The 23,291-nt window shown below is 45.8% G+C and overlaps 1 protein-coding gene across 1 annotated transcript in view; it reads right to left on the minus strand.

Moving 5' to 3' along the window:
• The window catches only part of LOC110502145 (potassium voltage-gated channel, subfamily H (eag-related), member 3), a 205,725-nt gene that overhangs the window by 68,567 nt on the left and 113,867 nt on the right, over positions 1–23,291 (minus strand). Inside the window, exons 2-7 of the mRNA XM_036959274.1 lie at positions 22,765–22,998; positions 13,658–13,792; positions 8,676–8,815; positions 5,087–5,342; positions 3,781–3,938; positions 3,062–3,266 (exon numbers count right to left, since the gene is read on the minus strand). Of these exons, the coding sequence (XP_036815169.1) occupies positions 3,062–3,266; positions 3,781–3,938; positions 5,087–5,342; positions 8,676–8,815; positions 13,658–13,792; positions 22,765–22,998 (1,128 nt within the window). The remainder of the gene's footprint in view (positions 1–3,061; positions 3,267–3,780; positions 3,939–5,086; positions 5,343–8,675; positions 8,816–13,657; positions 13,793–22,764; positions 22,999–23,291) is intronic.

The following is a 23,291-nucleotide window of genomic DNA, read 5'->3' on the forward strand; positions in this document are numbered from 1 at the left end:
ACACAATCATGAAGTGGAACGACATTTATTGGATATTTCAAACTTTTTTAACAAATCAAAAACTGAAAAATTGGGCGTGCAAAATTATTCAGCCCCTTTACTTTCAGTGCAGCAAACTCTCTCCAGAAGTTCAGTGAGGATCTCTGAATGATCCAATGTTGACCTAAATGACTAATGATGATAAATACAATCCACCTGTGTGTAATCAAGTCTCCCTATTAATGCACCTGCACTGTGATAGTCTCAGAGGTCCGTTAAAAGCGCAGAGAGCATCATGAAGAACAAGGAACACACCAGGCAGGTCCGAGATACTGTTGTGAAGAAGTTTAAAGCCGGATTTGGATACAAAAAGATTTCCCAAGCTTTAAACATCCCAAGGAGCACTGTGCAAGCGATAATATTGAAATGGAAGGAGTATCAGACCACTGCAAATCTACCAAGACCTGGCCGTCCCTCTAAACTTTCAGCTCATACAAGGAGAAGACTGATCAGAGATGCAGCCAAGAGGCCCATGATCACTCTGGATGAACTGCAGAGATCTACAGCTGAGGTGGGAGACTCTGTCCATAGGACAACAATCAGTTGTATATTGCACAAATCTGGCCTTTATGGAAGAGTGGCAAGAAGAAAGCCATTTCTTAAAGATATCCATAAAAAGTGTCGTTTAAAGTTTGCCACAAGCCACCTGGGAGACACACCAAACATGTGGAAGAAGGTGCTCTGGTCAGATGAAACCAAAATTGAACTTTTTGGCAACAATGCAAAACGTTATGTTTGGCGTAAAAGCAACACAGCTGAACACACCATCCCCACTGTCAAACATGGTGGTGGCAGCATCATGGTTTGGGCCTGCTTTTCTTCAGCAGGGACAGGGAAGATGGTTAAAATTGATGGGAAGATGGATGGAGCCAAATACAGGACCATTCTGGAAGAAAACCTGATGGAGTCTGCAAAAGACCTGAGACTGGGACGGAGATTTGTCTTCCAACAAGACAATGATCCAAAACATAAAGCAAAATCTACAATGGAATGGTTCAAAAATAAACATATCCAGGTGTTAGAATCGCCAAGTCAAAGTCCAGACCTGAATCCAATCGAGAATCTGTGGAAAGAACTGAAAACTGCTGTTCACAAATGCTCTCCATCCAACCTCACTGAGCTCGAGCTGTTTTGCAAGGAGGAATGGGAAAACATTTCAGTCTCTCGATGTGCAAAACTGATAGAGACATACCCCAAGCGACTTACAGCTGTAATCGCAGCAAAAGGTGGCGCTACAAAGTATTAACTTAAGGGGGCTGAATAATTTTGCACGCCCAATTTTTCAGTTTTTGATTTGTTAAAAAAGTTTGAAATATCCAATAAATGTCGTTCCACTTCATGATTGTGTCCCACTTGTTGATTCTTCACAAAAAAATACAGTTTTATATCTTTATGTTTGAAGCCTGAAATGTGGCAAAAGGTCGCAAAGTTCAAGGGGGCCGAATACTTTCGCAAGGCACTGTATATATACAGTGTTGTAACGATGTACAAATGGTTACCAGGGCTCAGTCTCTCTCTCTCTGTCTGTCTCTCTCTGTCTCTCTCTATGCCCCCTCCCTCTCTCTCTCTGTCTCTCTCTGTCTCTCTGTCTGCCCCCTCCCTCTCTCTCTCTCTGTCTCTCGATCTCCCCCCTCCTTCTCTCTTTCCATCTGTCTGTCTCTCTCTCTGTCTCTCTCTCCACCTCTCTCATTTCCTCTCTCGCTCTCCCCTTCCTCCCCACCCTCTCTCTTTCCGCCTCTCTCATTTCCTCTCTGCCCTCTTTTCCCCCTGCCCTAACCTGGGAGAGGTTTAGTTTAATAGACCCGGAGTCTGGTGGAGGGTTTCAACCAAATGGTGAGGGGTAAAGTACCAGGGCTCAGTGAGGGGGAAGTACCAGGGCTCAGTGAGGGGGAAGTACCAGGGCTCAGTGAGGGGGAAGTACCAGGGCTCAGTGAGGGGTAAAGTACCAGGGCTCAGTGAGGGGTAAAGTACCAGGGCTCAGTGAGGGGGAAGTACCAGGGCTCAGTGAGGGGGAAGTACCAGGGCTCAGTGAGGGTAAAGTACCAGGGCTCAGTGAGGGGGAAGTACCAGGGCTCAGTGAGGGGTAAAGTACCAGGGCTCAGTGAGGGTAAAGTACCAGGGCTCAGTGAGGGTAAAGTACCAGGGCTCAGTGAGGGGTAAAGTACCAGGGCTCAGTGAGGGGTAAAGTACCAGGGCTCAGTGAGGGTAAAGTACCAGGGCTCAGTGAGGGGTAAAGTACCAGGGCTCAGTGAGGGTAAAATACCAGGGCTCAGTGAGGGGTAAAGTACCAGGGCTCAGTGAGGGGTAAAGTACCAGGGCTCAGTGAGGGGTAAATTACCAGGGCTCACTGAGGGGTAAATTACCAGGGCTCAGTGAGGGGAAAGTACCAGGGCTCAGTGAGGGGAAAGTACCAGGGCTCAGTGAGGGGTAAAGTACCAGGGCTCAGTGAGGGGGAAGTACCAGGGCTCAGTGAGGGGTAAAGTACCAGGGCTCAGTGAGGGGAAAAGTACCAGGGCTCAGTGAGGGGGAAGTACCAGGGCTCAGTGAGGGGTAAAGTACCAGGGCTCAGTGAGGGGAAAAGTACCAGGGCTCAGTGAGGGGTAAAGTACCAGGGCTCAGTGAGGGGAAAAGTACCAGGGCTCAGTGAGGGGGAAGTACCAGGACTCAGTGAGGGGAAAAGTATGGCTGCTGTTTACTGATCAAATCTCAGGCTAAAATTATTTGGTACATCATTTTGCAACAGCCAGACGCTTATTAGAAGTCCTGACTTGAATGCAGTTGCATCATGATTACAGTCATTGAACAAAATGTCTAGTAGAACCCAGATGTTTTTTTCATTCATATTTTATTTAACATGTCACATAATCTGATTTGCAAGACCAATCCTAGCCTAGCAACAGCGTCACAAGCATCCATGAGAATAACATACACAACGACTGAATGCTTGTGCAGCTGCTTCTTGGCTCCCTTGAAAAACAGATGACAATCTCAATGTGACATGCAGACATGCCGGTGCACTGACCGATGTCCCAGGAGTTGGGGCTGTTTTCGATCTCTCTGCGTCCGATGAAGTACCAGACGCAGGCCATCCAGTGGGCCAGCAGGGCGAACATGGACATGAGCAGGGTGAGGACCACAGCACTGTACTGGGAGTAACGCTCCAGCTTCTGGAGCAGCCTCAGCAGGCGCAGCAACCGTACTGTCTTCAGCAGATGGACCCCAAAGTACTACAGAAACACACACACAGACATCAATTATGAGCTCCGTCGCAGTGTTTGATGAATCCTGACATTTTAGGTATCAGTCCTACATTTCAGAGATCCTTTGTAGCGTGATGTACTACACTACCCATAATGCATTGTGTAACATATCTGGATTGATCTTAGTAGGGACAGTTCCAAAGCTAATATGGTGTCCGTTTCCTTAACAATCCATCCCTCACACCACTACACCAACCCCAGAGACACCACTACACCAACCCCAGAGACACTGTTCATCTTTACACCACTACACCAACCCCAGAGACACCACTACACCAACCCCAGAGACACCACTACACCAACCCCAGAGACACCACTACACCAACCCCAGAGACACCACTACACCAACCCCAGAGACACCACTACACCAACCCCAGAGACACCACTACACCAACCCCAGAGACACAACTACACCAACCCCAGAGAAACCCCAGAGACACAGACCCAGAGACATCACTACACCAACCCCAGAGACACTCACCACACTGACGTTAAACGCATAGAGCAGGTCAAAGGGCAATGCAGCGATGAGGTCAACAAACAGCCAGGTGGTGACGTAGTGCACACAGATGGAACGAGCGTCGTACACCACCTGGCCCGATGTGCTCACAAAGGTCGTCCGGAAGTTCAACGCGATGTCTGTAGAATGACAGATAGGATATATTAATGTACATTCCTATCTCATTACGAGTAGCATTGTTGATATATAAGTGCACTGCTGTACATGGATAGAGGCTATTATTTGTTTTAAAAAGCATTGACAATATGACCACCGGTCACATCATTGACTAGAGACGCATCATTAACACTGCAGTTACTTCACGTTTATGATGTCCATCTGTCTGCCTTTAGACAGACAAAGACAGAGAGTGAGTGAGTGAGTGAGTGAGTGAGTGAGTGAGTGAGTGAGTGAGTGAGTGAGTGAGTGAGTGAGTGAGTGAGTGAGTGAGTGAGAGAGAGAGAGAGAGAGAGAGAGAGAGAGAGAGAGAGAGAGAGAGAGAGAGAGAGAGAGAGAGAGAGAGAAACGGTGGGCAGAGTTTCCATCAGGGGCCAGTAATACAATGATGAACAAATAAGTGTTCATTACAATTAACTATTCATTTAATTAGATGAGTGTATGTATTCTCCCACAATGAACATACTAAGTACCTGGAGAAAATGTAATTAGTGTTGTGTAGTGTTGTGCATCATTAACACTGCAGTTACTTCACGTTTATGATGTCCATCTGTCTGCCTTTAGACAGACAAAGACAGAGAGTGAGTGAGTGAGTGAGTGAGTGAGTGAGTGAGTGAGTGAGTGAGTGAGTGAGTGAGTGAGTGAGTGAGTGAGTGAGTGAGAGAGAGAGAGAGAGAGAGAAAAACGGTGGGCAGAGTTTCCATCAGGGGCCAGTAATACAATGATGAACAAATAAGTGTTCATTACAATTAACTATTCATTTAATTAGATGACTGCATGTATTCTCCCACAATGAACATACTAAGTACCTGGAGAAAATGTAATTAGTGTTGTGTAGAAGGAGGACGTTCTCTAGCCATATGTACTATGCCAATCCGTTGACAGAGGATGTCAATCATAGAGATGTGTACGTATGGGGGTAAAGTCTTTAAATAGGGACATGCAGTCATGTTTCATCATGTTAGAAAAGTGTTGGAATAATGTTATACTAAAAGATGCAATAGATAACGTTAGACAATGTGGAAGCAATGCTAGAAGAACGTTAATATTAGAAAAATATCAGAATAATGTTAGAATAACATTAGAATAATGTTAGCCCTCTTCTCCTTACCCAGCATAAACAGGATCTCCACCAGGATGTCACTCACACTGGGGGGGCTGCGGGGGGCGGAGCTTCCTTCGTCCCGTCCCCCCACCACAGTGAAACACACATTATAGGGCACTGTGACTGCGACATAGAAGGTAGCCAACAGGATTAGCCAATCCCAGCCAGCCTTGAAGGTCCCGTAGTGGAGCAAGATGAATCGGGATTTCTGAATGGCTGCCACCTTGTACTCTGGGATGGGCGGATTGTCCCCAAACATGTTCTGGAGGGGTGAGGAGAGAGAGACATGTCAACAACATGTTCTAGGAGGGGTGAGGAAAGAGAGAGATAGATCAACAACAGGATTTAGGATAATAGCAACATGTAAAATTCAACATACTTTGTGTCTGGGGGTTTTCCTGACCTGAACAGGAAAAACTGTTCTGCCAGTCACATTCTGTTAAAGGTCCCTAAAGCACACACATCCCTGGGTCGCTCGTCTTTTTAGTTCGCTGCAACTAGCGACTGGAACGAGCTGCAACAAACACTCAGTTTTATCTCAATCTCTTCATTCAAAGACTCAATCATGGACACTCTTACTGACAGTTGTGGCTACTTTGCCTGATGTATTGTTGTCTCTACCTTCTTGTCCTTTGTGCTGTTGACTGTGCCCAATCATGTTTGTACCATGTTTAGTGCTGCTACCATGTTGTGTTGCTACCATGTTGTTGTCATGTTGTGCTGCTGCCATGTTGTTGTCATGTTGTGTTGCTACCATGTTGTGTTGCTACCATGTTGTTCTCATGTTGTGCTGCTGCCATGTTGTTTTTATGTTGTGTTGCTACCATGTTGTGTTGCTACCATGTTGTTCTCATGTTGTGCTGCTGCCATGTTGTTGTTATGTTGTGTTGCTACCATGCTGTGTTGTCATGTGTTGCTTCCTTGCTATGTTGTTGTCTTAGGTCTCTCTTTATGTAGTGTTGTCTTATGTCTCTCTTTATGTAGTGTTGTGTTGTCTCTCTTTATGTAGTGTTGTGTTGTTGTCTTAGGTCTCTCTTTATGTAGTGTTGTGTTGTCTCTCTTTATGTAGTGTTGGGTTGTCTCTCTTTATGTAGTGTTGTGTTGTCTCTCTTTATGTAGTGTTGTCTTAGGTCTCTCTTTATGTAGTGTTGTCTTAGGTCTCTCTTTATGTAGTGTTGTGTTGTCTCTCTTTATGTAGTGTTGTCTTAGGTCTCTCTTTATGTAGTGTTGTCTTAGGTCTCTCTTTATGTAGTGTTGGGTTGTCTCTCTTTATGTAGTGTTGTGTTGTCTCTCTTTATGTAGTGTTGTCTTAGGTCTCTCTTTATGTAGTGTTGTGTTGTCTCTCTTTATGTAGTGTTGTGGTGTCTCTCTTTATGTAGTGTTGTGTTGTCTCTCTTTATGTAGTGTTGTGTTGTCTCTCTTTATGTAGTGTTGTGTTGTCTCTCTTTATGTAGTGTTGTGTTGTCTCTCTTTATGTAGTGTTGGGTTGTCTCTCTTTATGTAGTGTTGGGTTGTCTCTCTTTATGTAGTGTTGTGTTGTCTCTCTTTATGTAGTGTTGTCTTATGTCTCTCTTTATGTAGTGTTGTGTTGTCTCAGGTCTCTCTTTATGTAGTGTTGGGTTGTCTCTCTTTATGTAGTGTTGTGTTGTCTCTCTTTATGTAGTGTTGTGTTGTCTCTCTTTATGTAGTGTTGTGTTGTCTCTCTTTATGTAGTGTTGGGTTGTCTCTCTTTATGTAGTGTTGTGTTGTCTCTCTTTATGTAGTGTTGTGTTGTCTCTCTTTATGTAGTGTTGTGTTGTCTCTCTTTATGTAGTGTTGTGTTGTTGTCTTAGGTCTCTCTTTATGTAGTGTTGTGTTGTCTCTCTTTATGTAGTGTTGTCTTATGTCTCTCTTTATGTAGTGTTGTGTTGTCTCTCTTTATGTAGTGTTGTGTTGTTGTCTTAGGTCTCTCTTTATGTAGTGTTGTGTTGTCTCTCTTTATGTAGTGTTGGGTTGTCTCTCTTTATGTAGTGTTGTGTTGTCTCTCTTTATGTAGTGTTGTGTTGTCTCTCTTTATGTAGTGTTGGGTTGTCTCTCTTTATGTAGTGTTGTGTTGTCTCTCTTTATGTAGTGTTGTGTTGTTGTCTTAGGTCTCTCTTTATGTAGTGTTGTGTTGTCTCTCTTTATGTAGTGTTGTGTTGTCTCTCTTTATGTAGTGTTGGGTTGTCTCTCTTTATGTAGTGTTGTCTTATGTCTCTCTTTATGTAGTGTTGTGTTGTCTTAGGTCTCTTTTTATGTAGTGTTGTGTTGTCTCTCTTTATGTAGTGTTGTCTTATGTCTCTCTTTATGTAGTGTTGTGTTGTCTTAGGTCTCTCTTTATGTAGTGTTGTGTTGTCTCTCTTTATGTAGTGTTGTCTTATGTCTCTCTTTATGTAGTGTTGTGTTGTCTTAGGTCTCTCTTTATGTAGTGTTGTGTTGTCTCTCTTTATGTAGTGTTGTGTTGTCTCTCTTTATGTAGTGTTGTGTTGTCTCTCTTTATGTAGTGTTGGGTTGTCTCTCTTTATGTAGTGTTGTCTTAGGTCTCTCTTTATGTAGTGTTGTGTTGTCTCTCTTTATGTAGTGTTGTGTTGTCTCTCTTTATGTAGTGTTGTCTTATGTCTCTCTTTATGTAGTGTTGTGTTGTCTCTCTTTATGTAGTGTTGTGTTGTTGTCTTAGGTCTCTCTTTATGTAGTGTTGTGTTGTCTTTCTTTATGTAGTGTTGTGTTGTCTCTCTTGTTGTGATGTGTGTTTTGTCCTATATTTATATTACATTTATTTGTATTTTTAATCCCAGTCCCCGTCCCCACAGGAGGCCTTTTGCCTTTTGGTAGGCTGTCATAGTAATTAAGAATTTGTTCTTAACTGACTTGCCTAGTTAAATAAAGGTTTACATTCAATTAAATTCAATTAAATGTCTACATGAACGGAATAACAAACACAAGGCTTTTTTCACTAAAGTCAAGGAGAACCTGCTCAGTCGGATCCAACAACCTTCATCACATCTGGTGTGAAGTCACCTCTCTCTGTCCTCCATTACTGGCCCAAACCCATTTCTATAGATACACATGGCTGGGACAGGAGGGACTGGATTTTGTAGATTGAGTTCCTCAAAGCAAACGTACTCAATGTCCTTGTAGCGATCCTTGAGATGTGCTTGGACACTAAGCTGTCAAGGCAAGGTGTGTGTGTTGTGTGTGTCCTTGTAGCGATCCTTGAGATGTGCTTGGACACTAAGCTGTCAAGGCAAGGTGTGTGTGTTGTGTGTGTCCTTGTAGCGATCCTTGAGATGTGCTTGGACACTAAGCTGTCAAGGCAAGGTGTGTGTGTTGTGTGTGTCCTTGTAGCGATCCTTGAGATGTTGTTGGACACTAAGCTGTCAAGGCAAGGTGTGTGTGTTGTGTGTGTCCTTGTAGCGATCCTTGAGATGTGGTTGGACACTAAGCTGTCAAGGCAAGGTGTGTGTGTGTTGTGTGTGTCCTTGTAGCGATCCTTGAGATGTGGTTGGACACTAAGCTGTCACGGCAAGGTGTGTGTGTTGTGTGTGTTCATGTGTCTGTGTGTAATAGGGCGACTTGCGTTGTTGAGTTTGATCTTGCTCTTGTCCTGTTTCTGCAGGTGTCCAGACAGGTGGTAGAGCACCGCCCGGCTGCGTCTGCGGTTGGTGTTGAAGCCTGGGGGACGGGTGACCTTGTGCATCTCCAGACCCGTCTCCTCATCTGGGAACACAGAGAAGGTTGAGGAATTAACTAATTCATTGATACATTTTAATTGACTTGATTTTCTTTGAGAAATGGACAATCCATATAGAGTTGCCTCAGCCATGTGAGTACAACAACGCACACATAAACAATTATTTAAAAGGATTTAAAATCACAACAAAGTCATCAGACCTATTTCCATTGTGATCCTTGTGGGGGTGAAGGGTTCATTAACTACAAATCTAGGTTCAGATTGCCTTATGCCCCATCCTAACCTCATAGCCATTAGAAGATGGAGGAATGTCTGATCATGCATATCAATGGTTAGGGGCAATGTCAGTTCTTAGGGTGTGGAAAAAGAAAATGGAAGGCATGATTCAGCAGTGTATCATTTATCTTCCATCTCAACCAATTAGATATATTTCAAATTATTCAAATTGAAAGGATTTAACCGATTCTGCTACTCATTTTCCCTCTGTCCATAACTCCATATGTTTTGCTCAAAGGTATCCACCCTTATACAGTAACTCAAAACAAATTCAATTAATTCAACGCTTTTAATTGGATGCATGTCAAATGGCCCTGACCAGACAAAGACACATTCATGTTACTGAAATCCATACCTAGGAAAAGAAACCCTTCCTCTCTTCCTGCCTCTCTCCCCCTCCTTCCCTCCCTTTCCCCCCTCCCTCCCTTGAGCCAGGTGCATCTTGGCACCATTGTTAATAAGAGTTTGTGGCCAGAGGTGAGTCTAACAGGAAGTTACTGAATGACTCATCAGTAAACCACGGGACAGAGAGAGAGGGATGGTGAATAGAGGGAGAGAAAGAGAAAATTACTTCTTGTTATTTACTTATTTTCTTAATATGTTCATATTTTTAATGAATCATTCATTTCCAAAGGACGTCTTGGCAATATGTAGAGAGAGAGAGAGAGAGAGAGAGAGAGAGAGAGAGAGAGAGAGAGGGGTGTGAGAGAGAGGAAAGAGAGGTCCAGAGAGAGAGAGAGAGAAAAAGAGAGAGAGAGAGGTGAGCGAGAGGAAAGAGAGGTCCAGAGAGAGAAAAAGAGAGAGAGAGAGGTGAGCGAGAGGAAAGAGAGGTCCAGAGAGAGAGAGAGAGAAAAAGAGAGAGAGAGAGGTGAGCGAGAGGAAAGAGAGGTCCAGAGAGAGAGAGAGAGAGAAAAAGAGAGCGAGAGAGGTGAGAGAGAGGAAAGAGAGGTCCAGAGAGAGAGAGAGAGAAAAAGAGAGAGAGAGAGGTGAGCGAGAGGAAAGAGAGGTCCAGAGAGAGAGAGAGAGAGAAAAAGAGAGAGAGAGGTGTGAGAGAGAGGAAAGAGAGGTCCAGAGAGACACAGCCATAGCTCTTTGTGATGCATTCATTGATATTAGAAATGGTGCCCCAATTTTTTTTGTTCTAAATCCAATATGGTCGCCAGTGCTGAATCACGTTTAGAGAAGGTGGTATTACCGTTGAATTTTGTTGCCATACAAAACACGAATCCTGTTCATTTGTGGATAGTGGACCAGTCTTCAACAATATGCCATTATATTTTAGAATTAACCACTGCCTGTCCTCCCCACTATTATCCAGAAGGCGAGGTCAGTACAGGTGCATCAAAGCTGGGACCGAGAGACTGAAAAACAGCTTCTTTCTCAAGGCCATCAGACTACTAAACAGCAATCACTAACTCAGAGAGGCTGCTGCCTACATTGAGACCCAATCAGTGTCCACTTTAATAAATGGATCACTAGTCACTTTATACAATGCACTCTAAATAATTACACTTTAATAATGTTTACATATCTTACATTACTCATATCACATGTATATAATGTATTTTATACCATATATTGCACTTTGCCTATGTCGCTCGGCCATCGCTCATCCATATATTTATATGTACATATTCTCATTCACCCCTTTAGATTTGTGTGTATTAGGTCGTTTTTGGGGAATTGTTAGATTACTTGTTATTACTGCACTGTCGGAACTAGAAGCACAAGCATTTTTCTACACTCGCATTAACATCTGCTAATCATATGTATGTGATAAATACAATACAATCAGGTTCCTAGATTTTGGGGGAAAGGTGGAGGCAGCGAAGAGAGTACTGTATGAATCAGTGGTGGGATGTGGGAAAAGTCCAAATTTGGCTTTTCTGTCAATAGTAAACAGCACTCATCCTCAGAGGCTAGGAGAGTATTGGGGGAAGTCAAGCATAGTATCAGTGAAGTGGAGGTAGAGATGGTGGGGCAAGACAATGTAGGCCTCCAGGCTAATTTAGCTGAATTATGTAGAGCCCTGGACAGTTTTCTACTGAGTTGTACAGGGCAGAACTGTGTGATCCTATGTGTGCTCAGGTCTTGTTTGCAGGACACCCTAAGCTCTCTCTGGCACAGAGGGATGAAATGGACATTCCCCTGTTGTCCCATGAACTGGCAGAGGCCGTAACCCAAATGTCCCCAGGCCATACACCATGGGTCGATAGACTCCCAGTGGAATTTTCAAAACAATTCTGGGGAATAATTAAACTGGACTTCTTTTGCGTATTGCGTGAGTGCGTTGGGGCAGGAGAGTTGCCAAGCTGCCGTCGGACGGCTCTGACTCTCCTGTCCAAAAAAGGGGCTTGTGTGAACTTAAGAACTGGAGGCCAGTGGCATTGCTCTGGGCAGACTACACAATATTTGCCAAGGTCCTCGCTAACAGACTGAAGTCCCATCTGGACTCTATAGTGCACAAGGACCAGACATATTGTGTACTGGGATGCTCAATCACGTACAACTTGTTCTTAGTCAGGGACATGTTGGACTTGTCGAGAGTTTCTAATGTGAACTTTGGACTGGTCTCTTCAGACCAGTGAACCATGAGTATCTGTTTAATGTGATGTCTGTGTTTTGGCTTGGGGAAAGGTTTTTGGCTTGTGTGAAGATGTTGTATGCTGGGGCGTCATGTATGGTCAAGGTGGGAGGGGGGCTCAGTAGGCCAGTCTGGATGAGGCGGGGCATTAGACAAGGATGCCCTCTATCGGGGCAGTTTTATACAATAGCCATTGAGACTTTTTTGGAGGGATATCCCCCCCCCCCCTCTGCTTCCGGGGGTTTGCAGTGGGGTTGTGAAGGAATTAACATTTTGGGGGTGTACCTGAGCTCGGATAGGTGGGTCAGGAAGAACTGGGAGGGGCTGTCACAGAGGTGTCAAGACTGGCCAAGTGGAGGTGGCTCCTGTCCCAATTGTCATATAGAAGGAGGGTGCTGATAATCAACAACCTGGTGGCATCCTCCCTGTGGCATAGTGTTGTATATGTCTGTCCACGAAGGAGGACAGGGTCTGGTGGGACTGGAGAAAAGGGTGGCTGCATTCCGACTAAAGGCGACGCAGAGACTGCTGTACCATACTGATGTCGGCTGGAGGGAACCAGCATGCACGCTGCTGAGGAGTGCTGGTGGATTAGGGTTGGACCGGCAGCTGTTCCTCATGAGGCTGGAGAGGCTGAGTATAGAGGTCTCTCTGATTTTTACTCTGCAATGCTGAGGGCCTGGAAGCTTCTAAGGCCCACAGGAGAAGGGGGTGTGGAGCCTGGGCTGTGGGTGTGGGAGGAGCCTATCTTCCAGAACCCAGTGATTTTTTTTAGATCGGTTCAATCGGCCACCCTGCAGAAGCGATTGATGGCAGCAGTTTACTAAGGCTGGGTGACCTGCGGTTGCTGGTCGGAGGAGGGGTGGAATTTGAAAGTTTTAAGGGTTTTAATGAAATGAGGATGTATCATTAAAGAAAGACAAAAAGTCAAAAAAGTCTCTCTCTCTCTCACTTTTCTCTCTCCATCCATCCCTCCCTTCCTCCCTAATCTATAACAGTGTAACACCTGTGTGCTGATGAGGCTCGTTAAAGGTTACAGTCATTATGTCCTTGTGATAAATGACAGAACAGAAAACATGAATACCTCCCTCCCTCCCTCCCTCCATTTCTATTCACCTCCCTCCCTCCCTCCCTCCCTCCCTCCCTCCCTCCCTCCCTCCATTTCTATTCACCTCCCTCCTTCCCTCCATCCCTCCCTATTCATCTACTCTATCTTTCTCCCATTATTTCACTCTGTAAGTTGTTTAGTAGACCATGTAGTAACCCTGTGTGGTGTCTGGAACAACACTGAATCAGCATCATTGAAAATAAGAACTTGTTAACTTCTTAACTGACTTGCCTAGTTAAAATAAAGGTAATTTTATTTTTAATAAACCTGATATACACCATCCAACGCAACAACAATAATAAATATGAACATAAAAGTAAATGGCTCAGGAGAATAAAATAAACATTATATCATCAGTTTAATACAAGAAGGCAAAATGTATAGTCCCAATATTTAAACCTATTTTGGGGAAGGGGGGGGATTGGGGGGCAAGTATCTAAATTGTGCAGTATTTAGCAATCATCAACGTAGCCTTTCTCTGAAGTATGAATATGATAGAGAACAGCTGTAAAACCTCATTTGACGGTATAAAATACTAAAATCTTTCTATCTTCTCTCCCTGTCTCATTCTCTCTCTCTATTTCTGTTACGGTCTCTGTCTCTCTCTACTCCCTCCCAAGTTAAGACCTACTCAAATTAGGTTAACCCATGATAAATCAGACTCTAAGCCAAGTTAAGTTAGATTCTAACTCAGGGTAACTCACCAGTCTCCGGGCCTTGCTCTGGGTCCTGGTCTAACCCAGGGTAACTCAACAGTCTCGAGGCTTTGCTCTGGGTCCTGTTCTAACTCAGGGTAACTCACCAGTCTCTGGGCCTTGCTCTGGGTCCTGGTCTAACCCAGGGTAACTCACCAGTCTCGAGGCCTTGCTCTGGGTCTGGGTCTAACCCAGGGTAACTCACCAGTCTCGGGGCCTTGCTCTGGGTCCCGGTCCTTCTTGTTGTCAGTGATGTCCTTGTGGGACACCAGAAACAGCACCACCTCTCCCTTCTCATTCTTAATGGGCACGATGTCCAGCAGACACCAGAACTGGGTACCTGGAACGCAGATAGAGGTGCATTTCACTCACTGGAGTCACAGTGGCTCTGAAAGTAGACTACTGCTCACATACTGGTAGAAAAACACAGTGAATCAGGTGGATATTTGTAGTGGCGGATTGGTACAAAAAGAGATGGAGATGACCCTGATAAAGATGTACACATCCCAGCTAGAACATCACATTCTGAGAACCATACTGTATGTTTCTTAGAGCGTGGTTATCCTAAAGTTATTTTGCATACCACCTTCCCACAATGCCCTGGGAACGGTGCAGGATAGTTGCTTGGCTTTGGAACATTCTCAGCATTTTTAAGGAACTTGACAAGATATATATATTTTTATTGGTATTTAATTACTTTAACATAATTGTTTTTAAAGTTCAAATGTGGTTACATTTAATTTCAATATCCCTAATGTTCTAGGAACGTTCTCCAACTGGTTTGACATTGGGAACGTTCATAATTAGTTCAGAGAAGGTTAAGAAACAACATTCTTCTGTGGGAATTTCAGCACTTCAGCATACTGTAACATTTCCTACAGGTTTCCTCATCGATCTATTTAAAGGCTTGTTCTCAAATTGTTTTGCGAGAACATTCAGAAAACTTTCCATGAAAACCATCAGAAAACATTCAGAGAAAACTCTCTCTAGCCTGTATCTTGTTAAGTGTGTTCAGGTGTGTTGGCCACGCCCACTAAATGGCCACACCTGATCTTAATGAACGCTTGTTTCCTTTGAAAGGGGGTCTGTTTGAATAGTCTAAAATGAACAGCTTTGTATCAGTTAAAAAAACAGGATGTTAGCTCCCTCCTAGTGGCACAGTGGACAAATTCTATAGATAGAGAACATAAGATCATAGGTTTATTGTGCCACAATAAATACAAAAACATGTTTGCACGCTTAATGTCTAAGCAAATCAATTTTTATCTGTGCTTGAAGGTCAAAACAGTTCAACTAAGCTAGCAGTGTTATTACATGTTTTATTGAAACATGTTCTCAGAACGTTATTTAATTACTTTCCATTAATAACCTTGAATTTCCGTTCTCAGAACATTAATAAAACCTCTCAGGAAAACCTTCAGGGAACCATAGCAAAACATTCTCAGAACTTCCCTGCAACCTAAAAATATATGTTCCCAGAATAGGCTAAATGTTCACTTCTATTCTCAGAATGTTTCGAATACGTTCCGTTTGACCAGTCAGGAAGCGTATGGCTTTGTTCCCAGAACTAATGGGAAACCAAAAATGTACGTTCCTATAAATTCCAAGGAACCAAATCAGCTACCTGGTATGTGAGTACACACTGTCACACACACACACACACACACACACACACACACACACACACACACACACACACACACACACACACACACACACACACACACACACACACACACACACACACACACACACACACACGCACACACACACACACACACACACGCGCGCGCGCACACACACACACCACACACATCATCCTGCTCTAGCCCAGTATGTTTGAATAACAGCAAAACACAGAAAACAACATCTCACTACCTCACTTTATTTTGTTTTGTGTCTCTGGATGGGCACTCTGTGTATGCAAGTGGTGTGCCAAGTCTTAGTTCAAAACAAGCATGTGTGTGTGTGTGTGTGTGGGTGTGTGTGTGTGTGTGTGTTATTTTGCTAACTCATTTAAATGCTGTGTGGTTATGCATGTCTAGCTTCACATTCTGCCCCCTGAGTCAAAGCCTACAGCTTCCCTATTAGACATTGTTATTACTGATGGAGCGAGAGAGACACGCCAGGATGTCTTTATTAGTGAATAAAAGCTTTTTCATCTTAGAAAGCGTAGTTCCAAAAGGGTCATTCAGAAAGTGAAATGAGTTTGGCCCTAGCTGGCTGTATGATAACACATAAGCTAAAAAAAAAAAAATGTTTTACAGATTCTATCTTGATTGATCTAGAAGAGATAATAGTTTGCTAGTCTCTATTCAACTGATGTCATCCATACAGTATTAAGGTACATCCTGTTAGATTCTAGCTTGAAATATAATTATTCATGTTATTATACTAGAACTTATTGATTACTTTACACATATAATAGTTAAATATGTTGGGGTCAATGAAGGGTAGATAATAACTAGGTGTATGGAAAGTTACTGAGTGAGGAAGAGGGTGTCACGACTTCCGCCGAAGTCGGCTCCCCTCCTTGTTCGGGCGGTGTTCGGCGGTCGACGTCACCGGCCTTCTAGGCATCGCCACTCCATTTTTCATTGTTCCATTTGTTTTGTCTTGTTCCCTGCACACCTGGTTTACATTCCCTCATCACACTCTGTTCCTCCCCATGTCTTTGTGTGAAATAGTTTTACGTGTTTAGTGTTAGTGTTACGCACCAGACTGGTTCCTGGGTATCGTGTGTTTGACCCGTGTTTTCGCGCTTATTCACTTTTGCCATTGGCTGGAGGGGTTTTTGACGCAGTTGCGTCTGTCTTTTGTGCTTCTGCCAAATAAAGTGCTCCTGATCACAACTCTCTGCTCTCCTGCTCACAACTCTCTGCTCTCCTGCTCCTGATCACAACTCTCTGCTCTCCTGCACCTGATCACAACTCTCTGCTCTCCTGCACCTGATCACAACTCTCTGCTCTCCTGCTCCTGATCACAACTCTCTGCTCTCCTGCACCTGATCACAACTCTCTGCTCTCCTGCTCCTGATCACAACTCTCTGCTCTCCTGCTCCTGATCACAACTCTCTGCTCTCCTGCACCTGATCACAACTCTCTGCTCTCCTGCTCCTGATCACAACTCTCTGCTCTCCTGCTCCTGATCACAACTCTCTGCTCTCCTGCTCCTCATCACAACTCTCTGCTCTCCTGCTCCTGATCACAACTCTCTGCTCTCCTGCTCCTGATCACAACTCTGCTCTCCTGCACCTGACTTCTTACCAGTAGCGCACAACCTTGACAGTGGGAGGGCAGACAGTTTACATTCTGTCAAATCAGGGTATTGATCAATCTCATGGCTCCTAAGGAGGGAGGCAAAGGGCAACAGTCTGGTCTCAGTCACTGATAAAGTAGGACAGCCGAGGATTAGGGAGGAGTCAGGAATTCGGACCGCTGTCAGGTCAGATGAAGTGACAAGGGACAGTCCTGTTACACAGATATACTTACACGCACACAAAGGTTCTAGCAGGAGGCGGGGACATTACTACACCAGTGAGAGGAACCAATTAACCAGTTCCTGACTAGCAAGAGAGATGTATTGGCTGTCTAGACGTGCAAGGAGTTGACTCCGCCTAGTAGGAGGGGATAAATATATGCGTTTGTGTAAACATGTCTTTCTCTTAGCAGCTGTTTAACCCAGAGGGTGAATGTACTTTGTTTGAGCTTTTCCTAGTAATCCATTTGAGTTTTTCCTCTGTTTGTTCAGAACCTAACAATCCCCCTTTCTTTACAATAACGTATGGGTTGTTGTGACCAGGGGTGAAAGTCCAAAAATGAATCATGTAATATCACATTTACATAAGTATTCAGACCCTTTACTCAGTACTTTGTTGAAGGACCTTTGGCAGCGATTACAGCCTTTCACTGCAACTCTGCATCGAGGTTTAGGGAATATGACTTTAAAAAGTAGAACTGTATTTCACACTGTGATGGTTAAACTTTTCAATTGATCCGCAGTTCACCGGCGTGCCGAACCGTGGGTGGTGATCCGTACGGATCACGGATCAACTACGGCCTGTTACACCACTAGTACTTAGGGCCGTTGTCCTGTTGGAAGGTGAACCTTCACCCCACTCCAGAGGTCTTGAGTGCTCTGGAGCAGGTTTCCATCAAGGATCTCGCTGTATTTTGCTCCGTTCATCTTTCCCTCGATCCTGACTAGTCTCCCAGGCCCTGCCGCTGAAAAACATCCCCACAGCATGATGCTACCACCACCATGCTTCACTGTGGGGATGGTGTCAGGTTTCCTCCAGACGTGACGCTTGGCCAAAGAGTTCAATCTTGATTTCATCAGACCAGATAATCTTGTTTCTCATGGTCTGAGAGACTTTAGGTGCCTTTTGGAAAACTCCAAGTGGGCTGTCATTTGCCTTTTACTGTGGAGTGGCTTCCGTCTGGCCACTCTACCATAAAGGCCTGATTGGTGGAGTGCTGCAAAGATGGTTGTCCTTCTGGAAGGTTCTCCCATCTCTAAAGAGGAACTTTGGAGCTCTGTTATAGTGACCGTTTGGTTCTTGGTCACCTCCCTGGCTGTGTTCTTGGGGACCTTCAATGATGCAGAATTTATTGGTACCCTTCCCCAGATCTGTGCCTCGACACAATCCTGTCTCGGAGCTCTACGGGCAATTCCTTCGACCTCATGGCTTGGTTTTTGCTCCGACATGCACTGTCAACGGTGGGACCTTATATAAGACAGGTGTGTGCCTTTACAAATCATATCCAATCAATTGAATTTACCAAAGGTGGACTCCAATCAAGTTCTAGAAACATCTCAAGGATGATCAATGGAAACAGGATGCACCTGAGCTCAATTTAGAGTCTCATAGCAAAAGGGTCTGAATACTTACATAAATAAGGTATTTCTGTTGTACATTTTTTATAAATTTGCTAAAATGTCTGTTTTCACTTTGTCATCGCTTTGTCATTGTATTGTGTGTAGATTGATGACATTTTAGAATAAGGATGTAATGTAATAACGTGTAAAAGAGAAGGGGCCTAAATTCCTTCCGAATGCACTGGAATCTCAGAGCCTATACCAAAGCAGGACATAGAAACCCAACAATCTACAGAAGAAACTAAATATTAAACAACAACTAGTATTTTGCATGCCGTGGCTAAATGCCAATAGTTCCAAATTAGTTTCAATGTTTGTTCTTGGGTGAACAGTTTTACAACAAGTCTGATTTATAACGGGAAACATGCATTTTTTAAAATTTTACTAGGCAGGTCAGTTAGAAACAAATTCTTATTTACAATGACAGTCTAGTGGGTTAACTGCCGTCGTCAGGGGCAGAACAACAGAACAAACCCCCGTCAGCTCGGGATTTTATTTAGCAACCTTTCGGTTACCACTAGGCTACCTGCCGTCCCTACACTCTAACCACTAGGCTACCTGCCGCCCCTACACTCTAACCACTAGGCTACCTGCCGCCCCTACACTCTAACCACTAGGCTACCTGCCGCCCCTACACTCTAACCACTAGGCAACCTCCCGCCCCTACACTCTAACCACTAGGCTACCTGCCGTCCCTACACTCTAACCACTAGGCTACCTGCCGTCCCTACACTCTAACCACTAGGCTACCTGCCGCCCCTACACTCTAACCACTAGGCAACCTGCCGCCCCTACACTCTAACCACTAGGCTACCTGCCGTCCCTCCACTCTAACCACTAGGCTACCTGCCGTCCCTACACTCTAACCACTAGGCTACCTGCCGTCCCTACACTCTAACCACTAGGCTACTTGCCGCCTCTACACTCTAATCACTAGGCTACCTGCCGTCCCTACACTCTAACCACTAGGCTACCTGCCGTCCCTACACTCTAACAACTAGGCTACCTGCCGTCCCTACACTCTAACCACTAGGCTACCTGCCGTCCCTACACTCTAACCACTAGCCTACCTGCCGTCCCTACACTCTAACCACTAGGCTACCTGCCGTCCCTACACTCTAACCACTAGGCTACCTGCCGCCCCTACACTCTAACCACTAGGCTACCTGCCGTCCCTACACTCTAACCACTAGGCTACCTGCCGCCCCTACACTCTAACCACTAGGCTACCTGCCGCCCCTACACTCTAACAACTAGGCTACCTGCCGTCCCTACACTCTAACCACTAGGCTACCTGCCGTCCCTACACTCTAACCACTAGGCTACCTGCCGACCCTACACTCTAACCACTAGGCTACCTGCCGCCTCTACACTCTAATCACTAGGCTACCTGCCGTCCCTACACTCTAACCACTAGGCTACCTGCCGTCCCTACACTCTAAGAACTAGGCTACCTGCCGTCCCTACACTCTAACCACTAGCCTACCTGCCGTCCCTACACTCTAACCACTAGCCTACTTGCCGTCCCTACACTCTAACCACTAGCCTACCTGCCGTCCCTACACTCTAACCACTAGGCTACCTGCCGTCCCTACACTCTAACCACTAGGCTACCTGCCGCCCCTACACTCTAACCACTAGGCTACCTGCCGTCCCTACACTCTAACCACTAGGCAACCTGCCGCCCCTACACTCTAACCACTAGGCTACCTGCCGTCCCTACACTCTAACAACTAGGCTACCTGCCGTCCCTACACTCTAACCACTAGGCTACCTGCCGTCCCTACACTCTAACCACTAGGCTACCTGCAGACCCTACACTCTAACCACTAGGCTACCTGCCGCCTCTACACTCTAATCACTAGGCTACCTGCCGTCCCTACACTCTAACCACTAGGCTACCTGCCGTCCCTACACTCTAACCACTAGGCTACCTGCCATCCCTACACTCTAACCACTAGGCAACCTGCCGCACCTACACTCTAACCACTAGGCTACCTGCCGTCCCTACACTCTAACCACTAGGCTACCTGCCGTCCCTACACTCTAACCACTAGGCTACCTGCCGTCCCTACACTCTAACCACTAGGCTACCTGCCGTCCCTACACTCTAACAACTAGGCTACCTGCCGTCCCTACACTCTAACAACTAGGCTACCTGCCGTCCCTACACTCTAACCACTAGGCTACCTGCCGTCCCTACACTCTAACCACTAGGCTACCTGCCGTCCCTACACTCTAACCACTAGGCTACCTGCCGCCCCTACACTCTAACCACTAGGCTACCTGCCGCCCCTACACTCTAACCACTAGGCTACCTGCCGTCCCTACACTCTAACCACTAGGCTACCTGCCGTCCCTACACTCTAACAACTAGGCTACCTGCCGTCCCTACACTCTAACCACTAGGCTACCTGCCGTCCCTACACTCTAACCACTAGGCTACCTGCCGCCCCTACACTCTAACCACTAGGCTACCTGCTGCCCCTACACTCTAACAACTAGGCTACCTGCCGTCCCTACACTCTAACCACTAGGCTACCTGCCGTCCCTACACTCTAACCACTAGGCTACCTGCCGCCCCTACACTCTAACCACTAGGCTACCTGCCGCCCCTACACTCTAACAACTAGGCTACCTGCCGTCCCTACACTCTAACCACTAGGCTACCTGCCGTCCCTACACTCTAACCACTAGGCTACCTGCCGCCCCTACACTCTAACCACTAGGCTACCTGCCGCCCCTACACTCTAACAACTAGGCTACCTGCCGCCCCTACACTCTAACCACTAGGCTACCTGCCGTCCCTACACTCTAACCACTAGGCTACCTGCCGTCCCTACACTCTAACCACTAGGCTACCTGCCGTCCCTACACTCTAACCACTAGGCTACCTGCCGCCCCTACACTCTAACCACTAGGCTACCTGCCGTCCCTACACTCTAACCACTAGGCTACCTGCCGTCCCTACACTCTAACCACTAGGCTACCTGCCGCCCCTACACTCTAACCACTAGCCTACCTGCCGCCCCTACACTCTAACAACTAGGCTACCTGCCGCCCCTACACTCTAACAACTAGGCTACCTGCCGTCCCTACACTCTAACCACTAGGCTACCTGCCGCCCCTACACTCTAACCACTAGCCTACCTGCCGCCCCTACACTCTAACAACTAGGCTACCTGCCGCCCCTACACTCTAACAACTAGGCTACCTGCCGCCCCTACACTCTAACCACTAGGCTACCTGCCGTCCCTACACTCTAACCACTAGGCTACCTGCCGCCCCTACACTCTAACCACTAGGCTACCTGCCATCCCTACACTCTAACAACTAGGCTACCTGCTACTCCAACGCTTATAAATGTCAATATATGTTTGTGCGTGTGCAGACTTTTCGATTCTTAAACAGGGCCCTAATGTGCATGCAGGATTATTTATCCTGGCCACTCCACCTATCAGTGATTCAACTGGAGCATCAAAAACAACCCTGACAAAGTCATGTAACAGGTGGTCATGTTGTGGTTGTACATAAAGGGATATAATCAGGATGAAACAGCCTCATATTCATACAGACAGTGTCCTGTTACACGGCTGTTATGGTGAACGCTGTGCTCTCTGTCTCAGGTGGGTGGATGGCTGGATGACATTAGCTGGATGACATTAGCTGGATGACATGGTGTTCTAAAACACTGTGTGAATACAGACCTGAACCAGAGGATGAGGGACAGGGCTTAATAACCCTCAAATCCTTCTGGAAGCTCAGGTTGTGTCGTGAGGTCACAAGCATTCACTCACACACATGGAAACAATCACTCACTCACTCACACACACACACAGACAGACAGACAGACAGACAGACAGACAGACAGACAGACAGACAGACGCACGCACGCACGCACACACACACTTCTGTTTGATGATCTCTAAATGGTTTCAGCCCCAGGCCTCACTAAACTTTACTACATCTCTCTTCTCCTACCCAAGATGCCTGTAAAAATGCTAATGAATATGCAGGGACAACCTTAAATTTGTATTTTTTAAGTCTCATTGAGACTGTCCTTCATTTGGCTGTGCTTGTCTTTGTCTACAGCTTATTTATCCAAGTAGCAGCTATGTAGCTAGCCCCTGTTCCCAACACACACACACAACATTCACCTCTTCACTCTCACCAACCTTTTTCACTATTTTTATTTAACTAGGCAAGTCAGTTAAGAACAAATTCTTATTTACAATGACGGACTACCCCGGCCAAACCTGAGCCAATTGTGTGCCGCCCTATGGGACTCCCAGCCACGGCCGGACGTGTTGCAGCCTGGATTCGAACCAGGTACTGCAGTGACACCTCTTGCACTGAGATGCAGTGTCTTAGACTGCACCACCCTATTCCCTACCTAGGATGTTTTGGATGCACCCAGTCTCTGTAGCCTCTCACCTCCCTTCTTGTAGAACACCAGCTCGGTCTTAAACTCCCCCCTGTCGTCCAACACCCCCTGGATCTTCGCCGTCAGCTGGTCGCTGGTCTCCGGCCCGTACAGGAAATGACATGCACAGCTCTTCTGCATCAGCTCGGCGCGGGCGTAGCCGGTCAGCTCACAGAAGCCATCAGAACAGTAGACAATAGGGTAGAGGGATTGCACCTGGGCATTACCCAGGACAAAGTTACTGTCTGAGGGAGAGAGAGAGAGAGGGGAGGGAGGGAGGGACGAAGAGAGAGAAGAGAGGGAATGGATGGGGAGGGAGGGAGGGGAGGGAGGGAGGGAGGGAGGGGAAAGAGAAGAGAAAGGGGGTTATACAACTGAAAAATGGACACACAGGGTATACTGTAGCTCTCAAGCAGTCTTTTATCAGCTCAGATCATTTGAGTTTCAGGTTCGTTTTAATTCCAGCAACTTTTCGTTTCGTTAGCCGCAGCGGATCGCTAGACATGTACTGGGACATCCACACTGTGCACCAGGAACG

This window comes from Oncorhynchus mykiss, chromosome 22, assembly GCF_013265735.2.
Source record: "Oncorhynchus mykiss isolate Arlee chromosome 22, USDA_OmykA_1.1, whole genome shotgun sequence".
Lineage (NCBI taxonomy): Eukaryota > Metazoa > Chordata > Actinopteri > Salmoniformes > Salmonidae > Oncorhynchus > Oncorhynchus mykiss.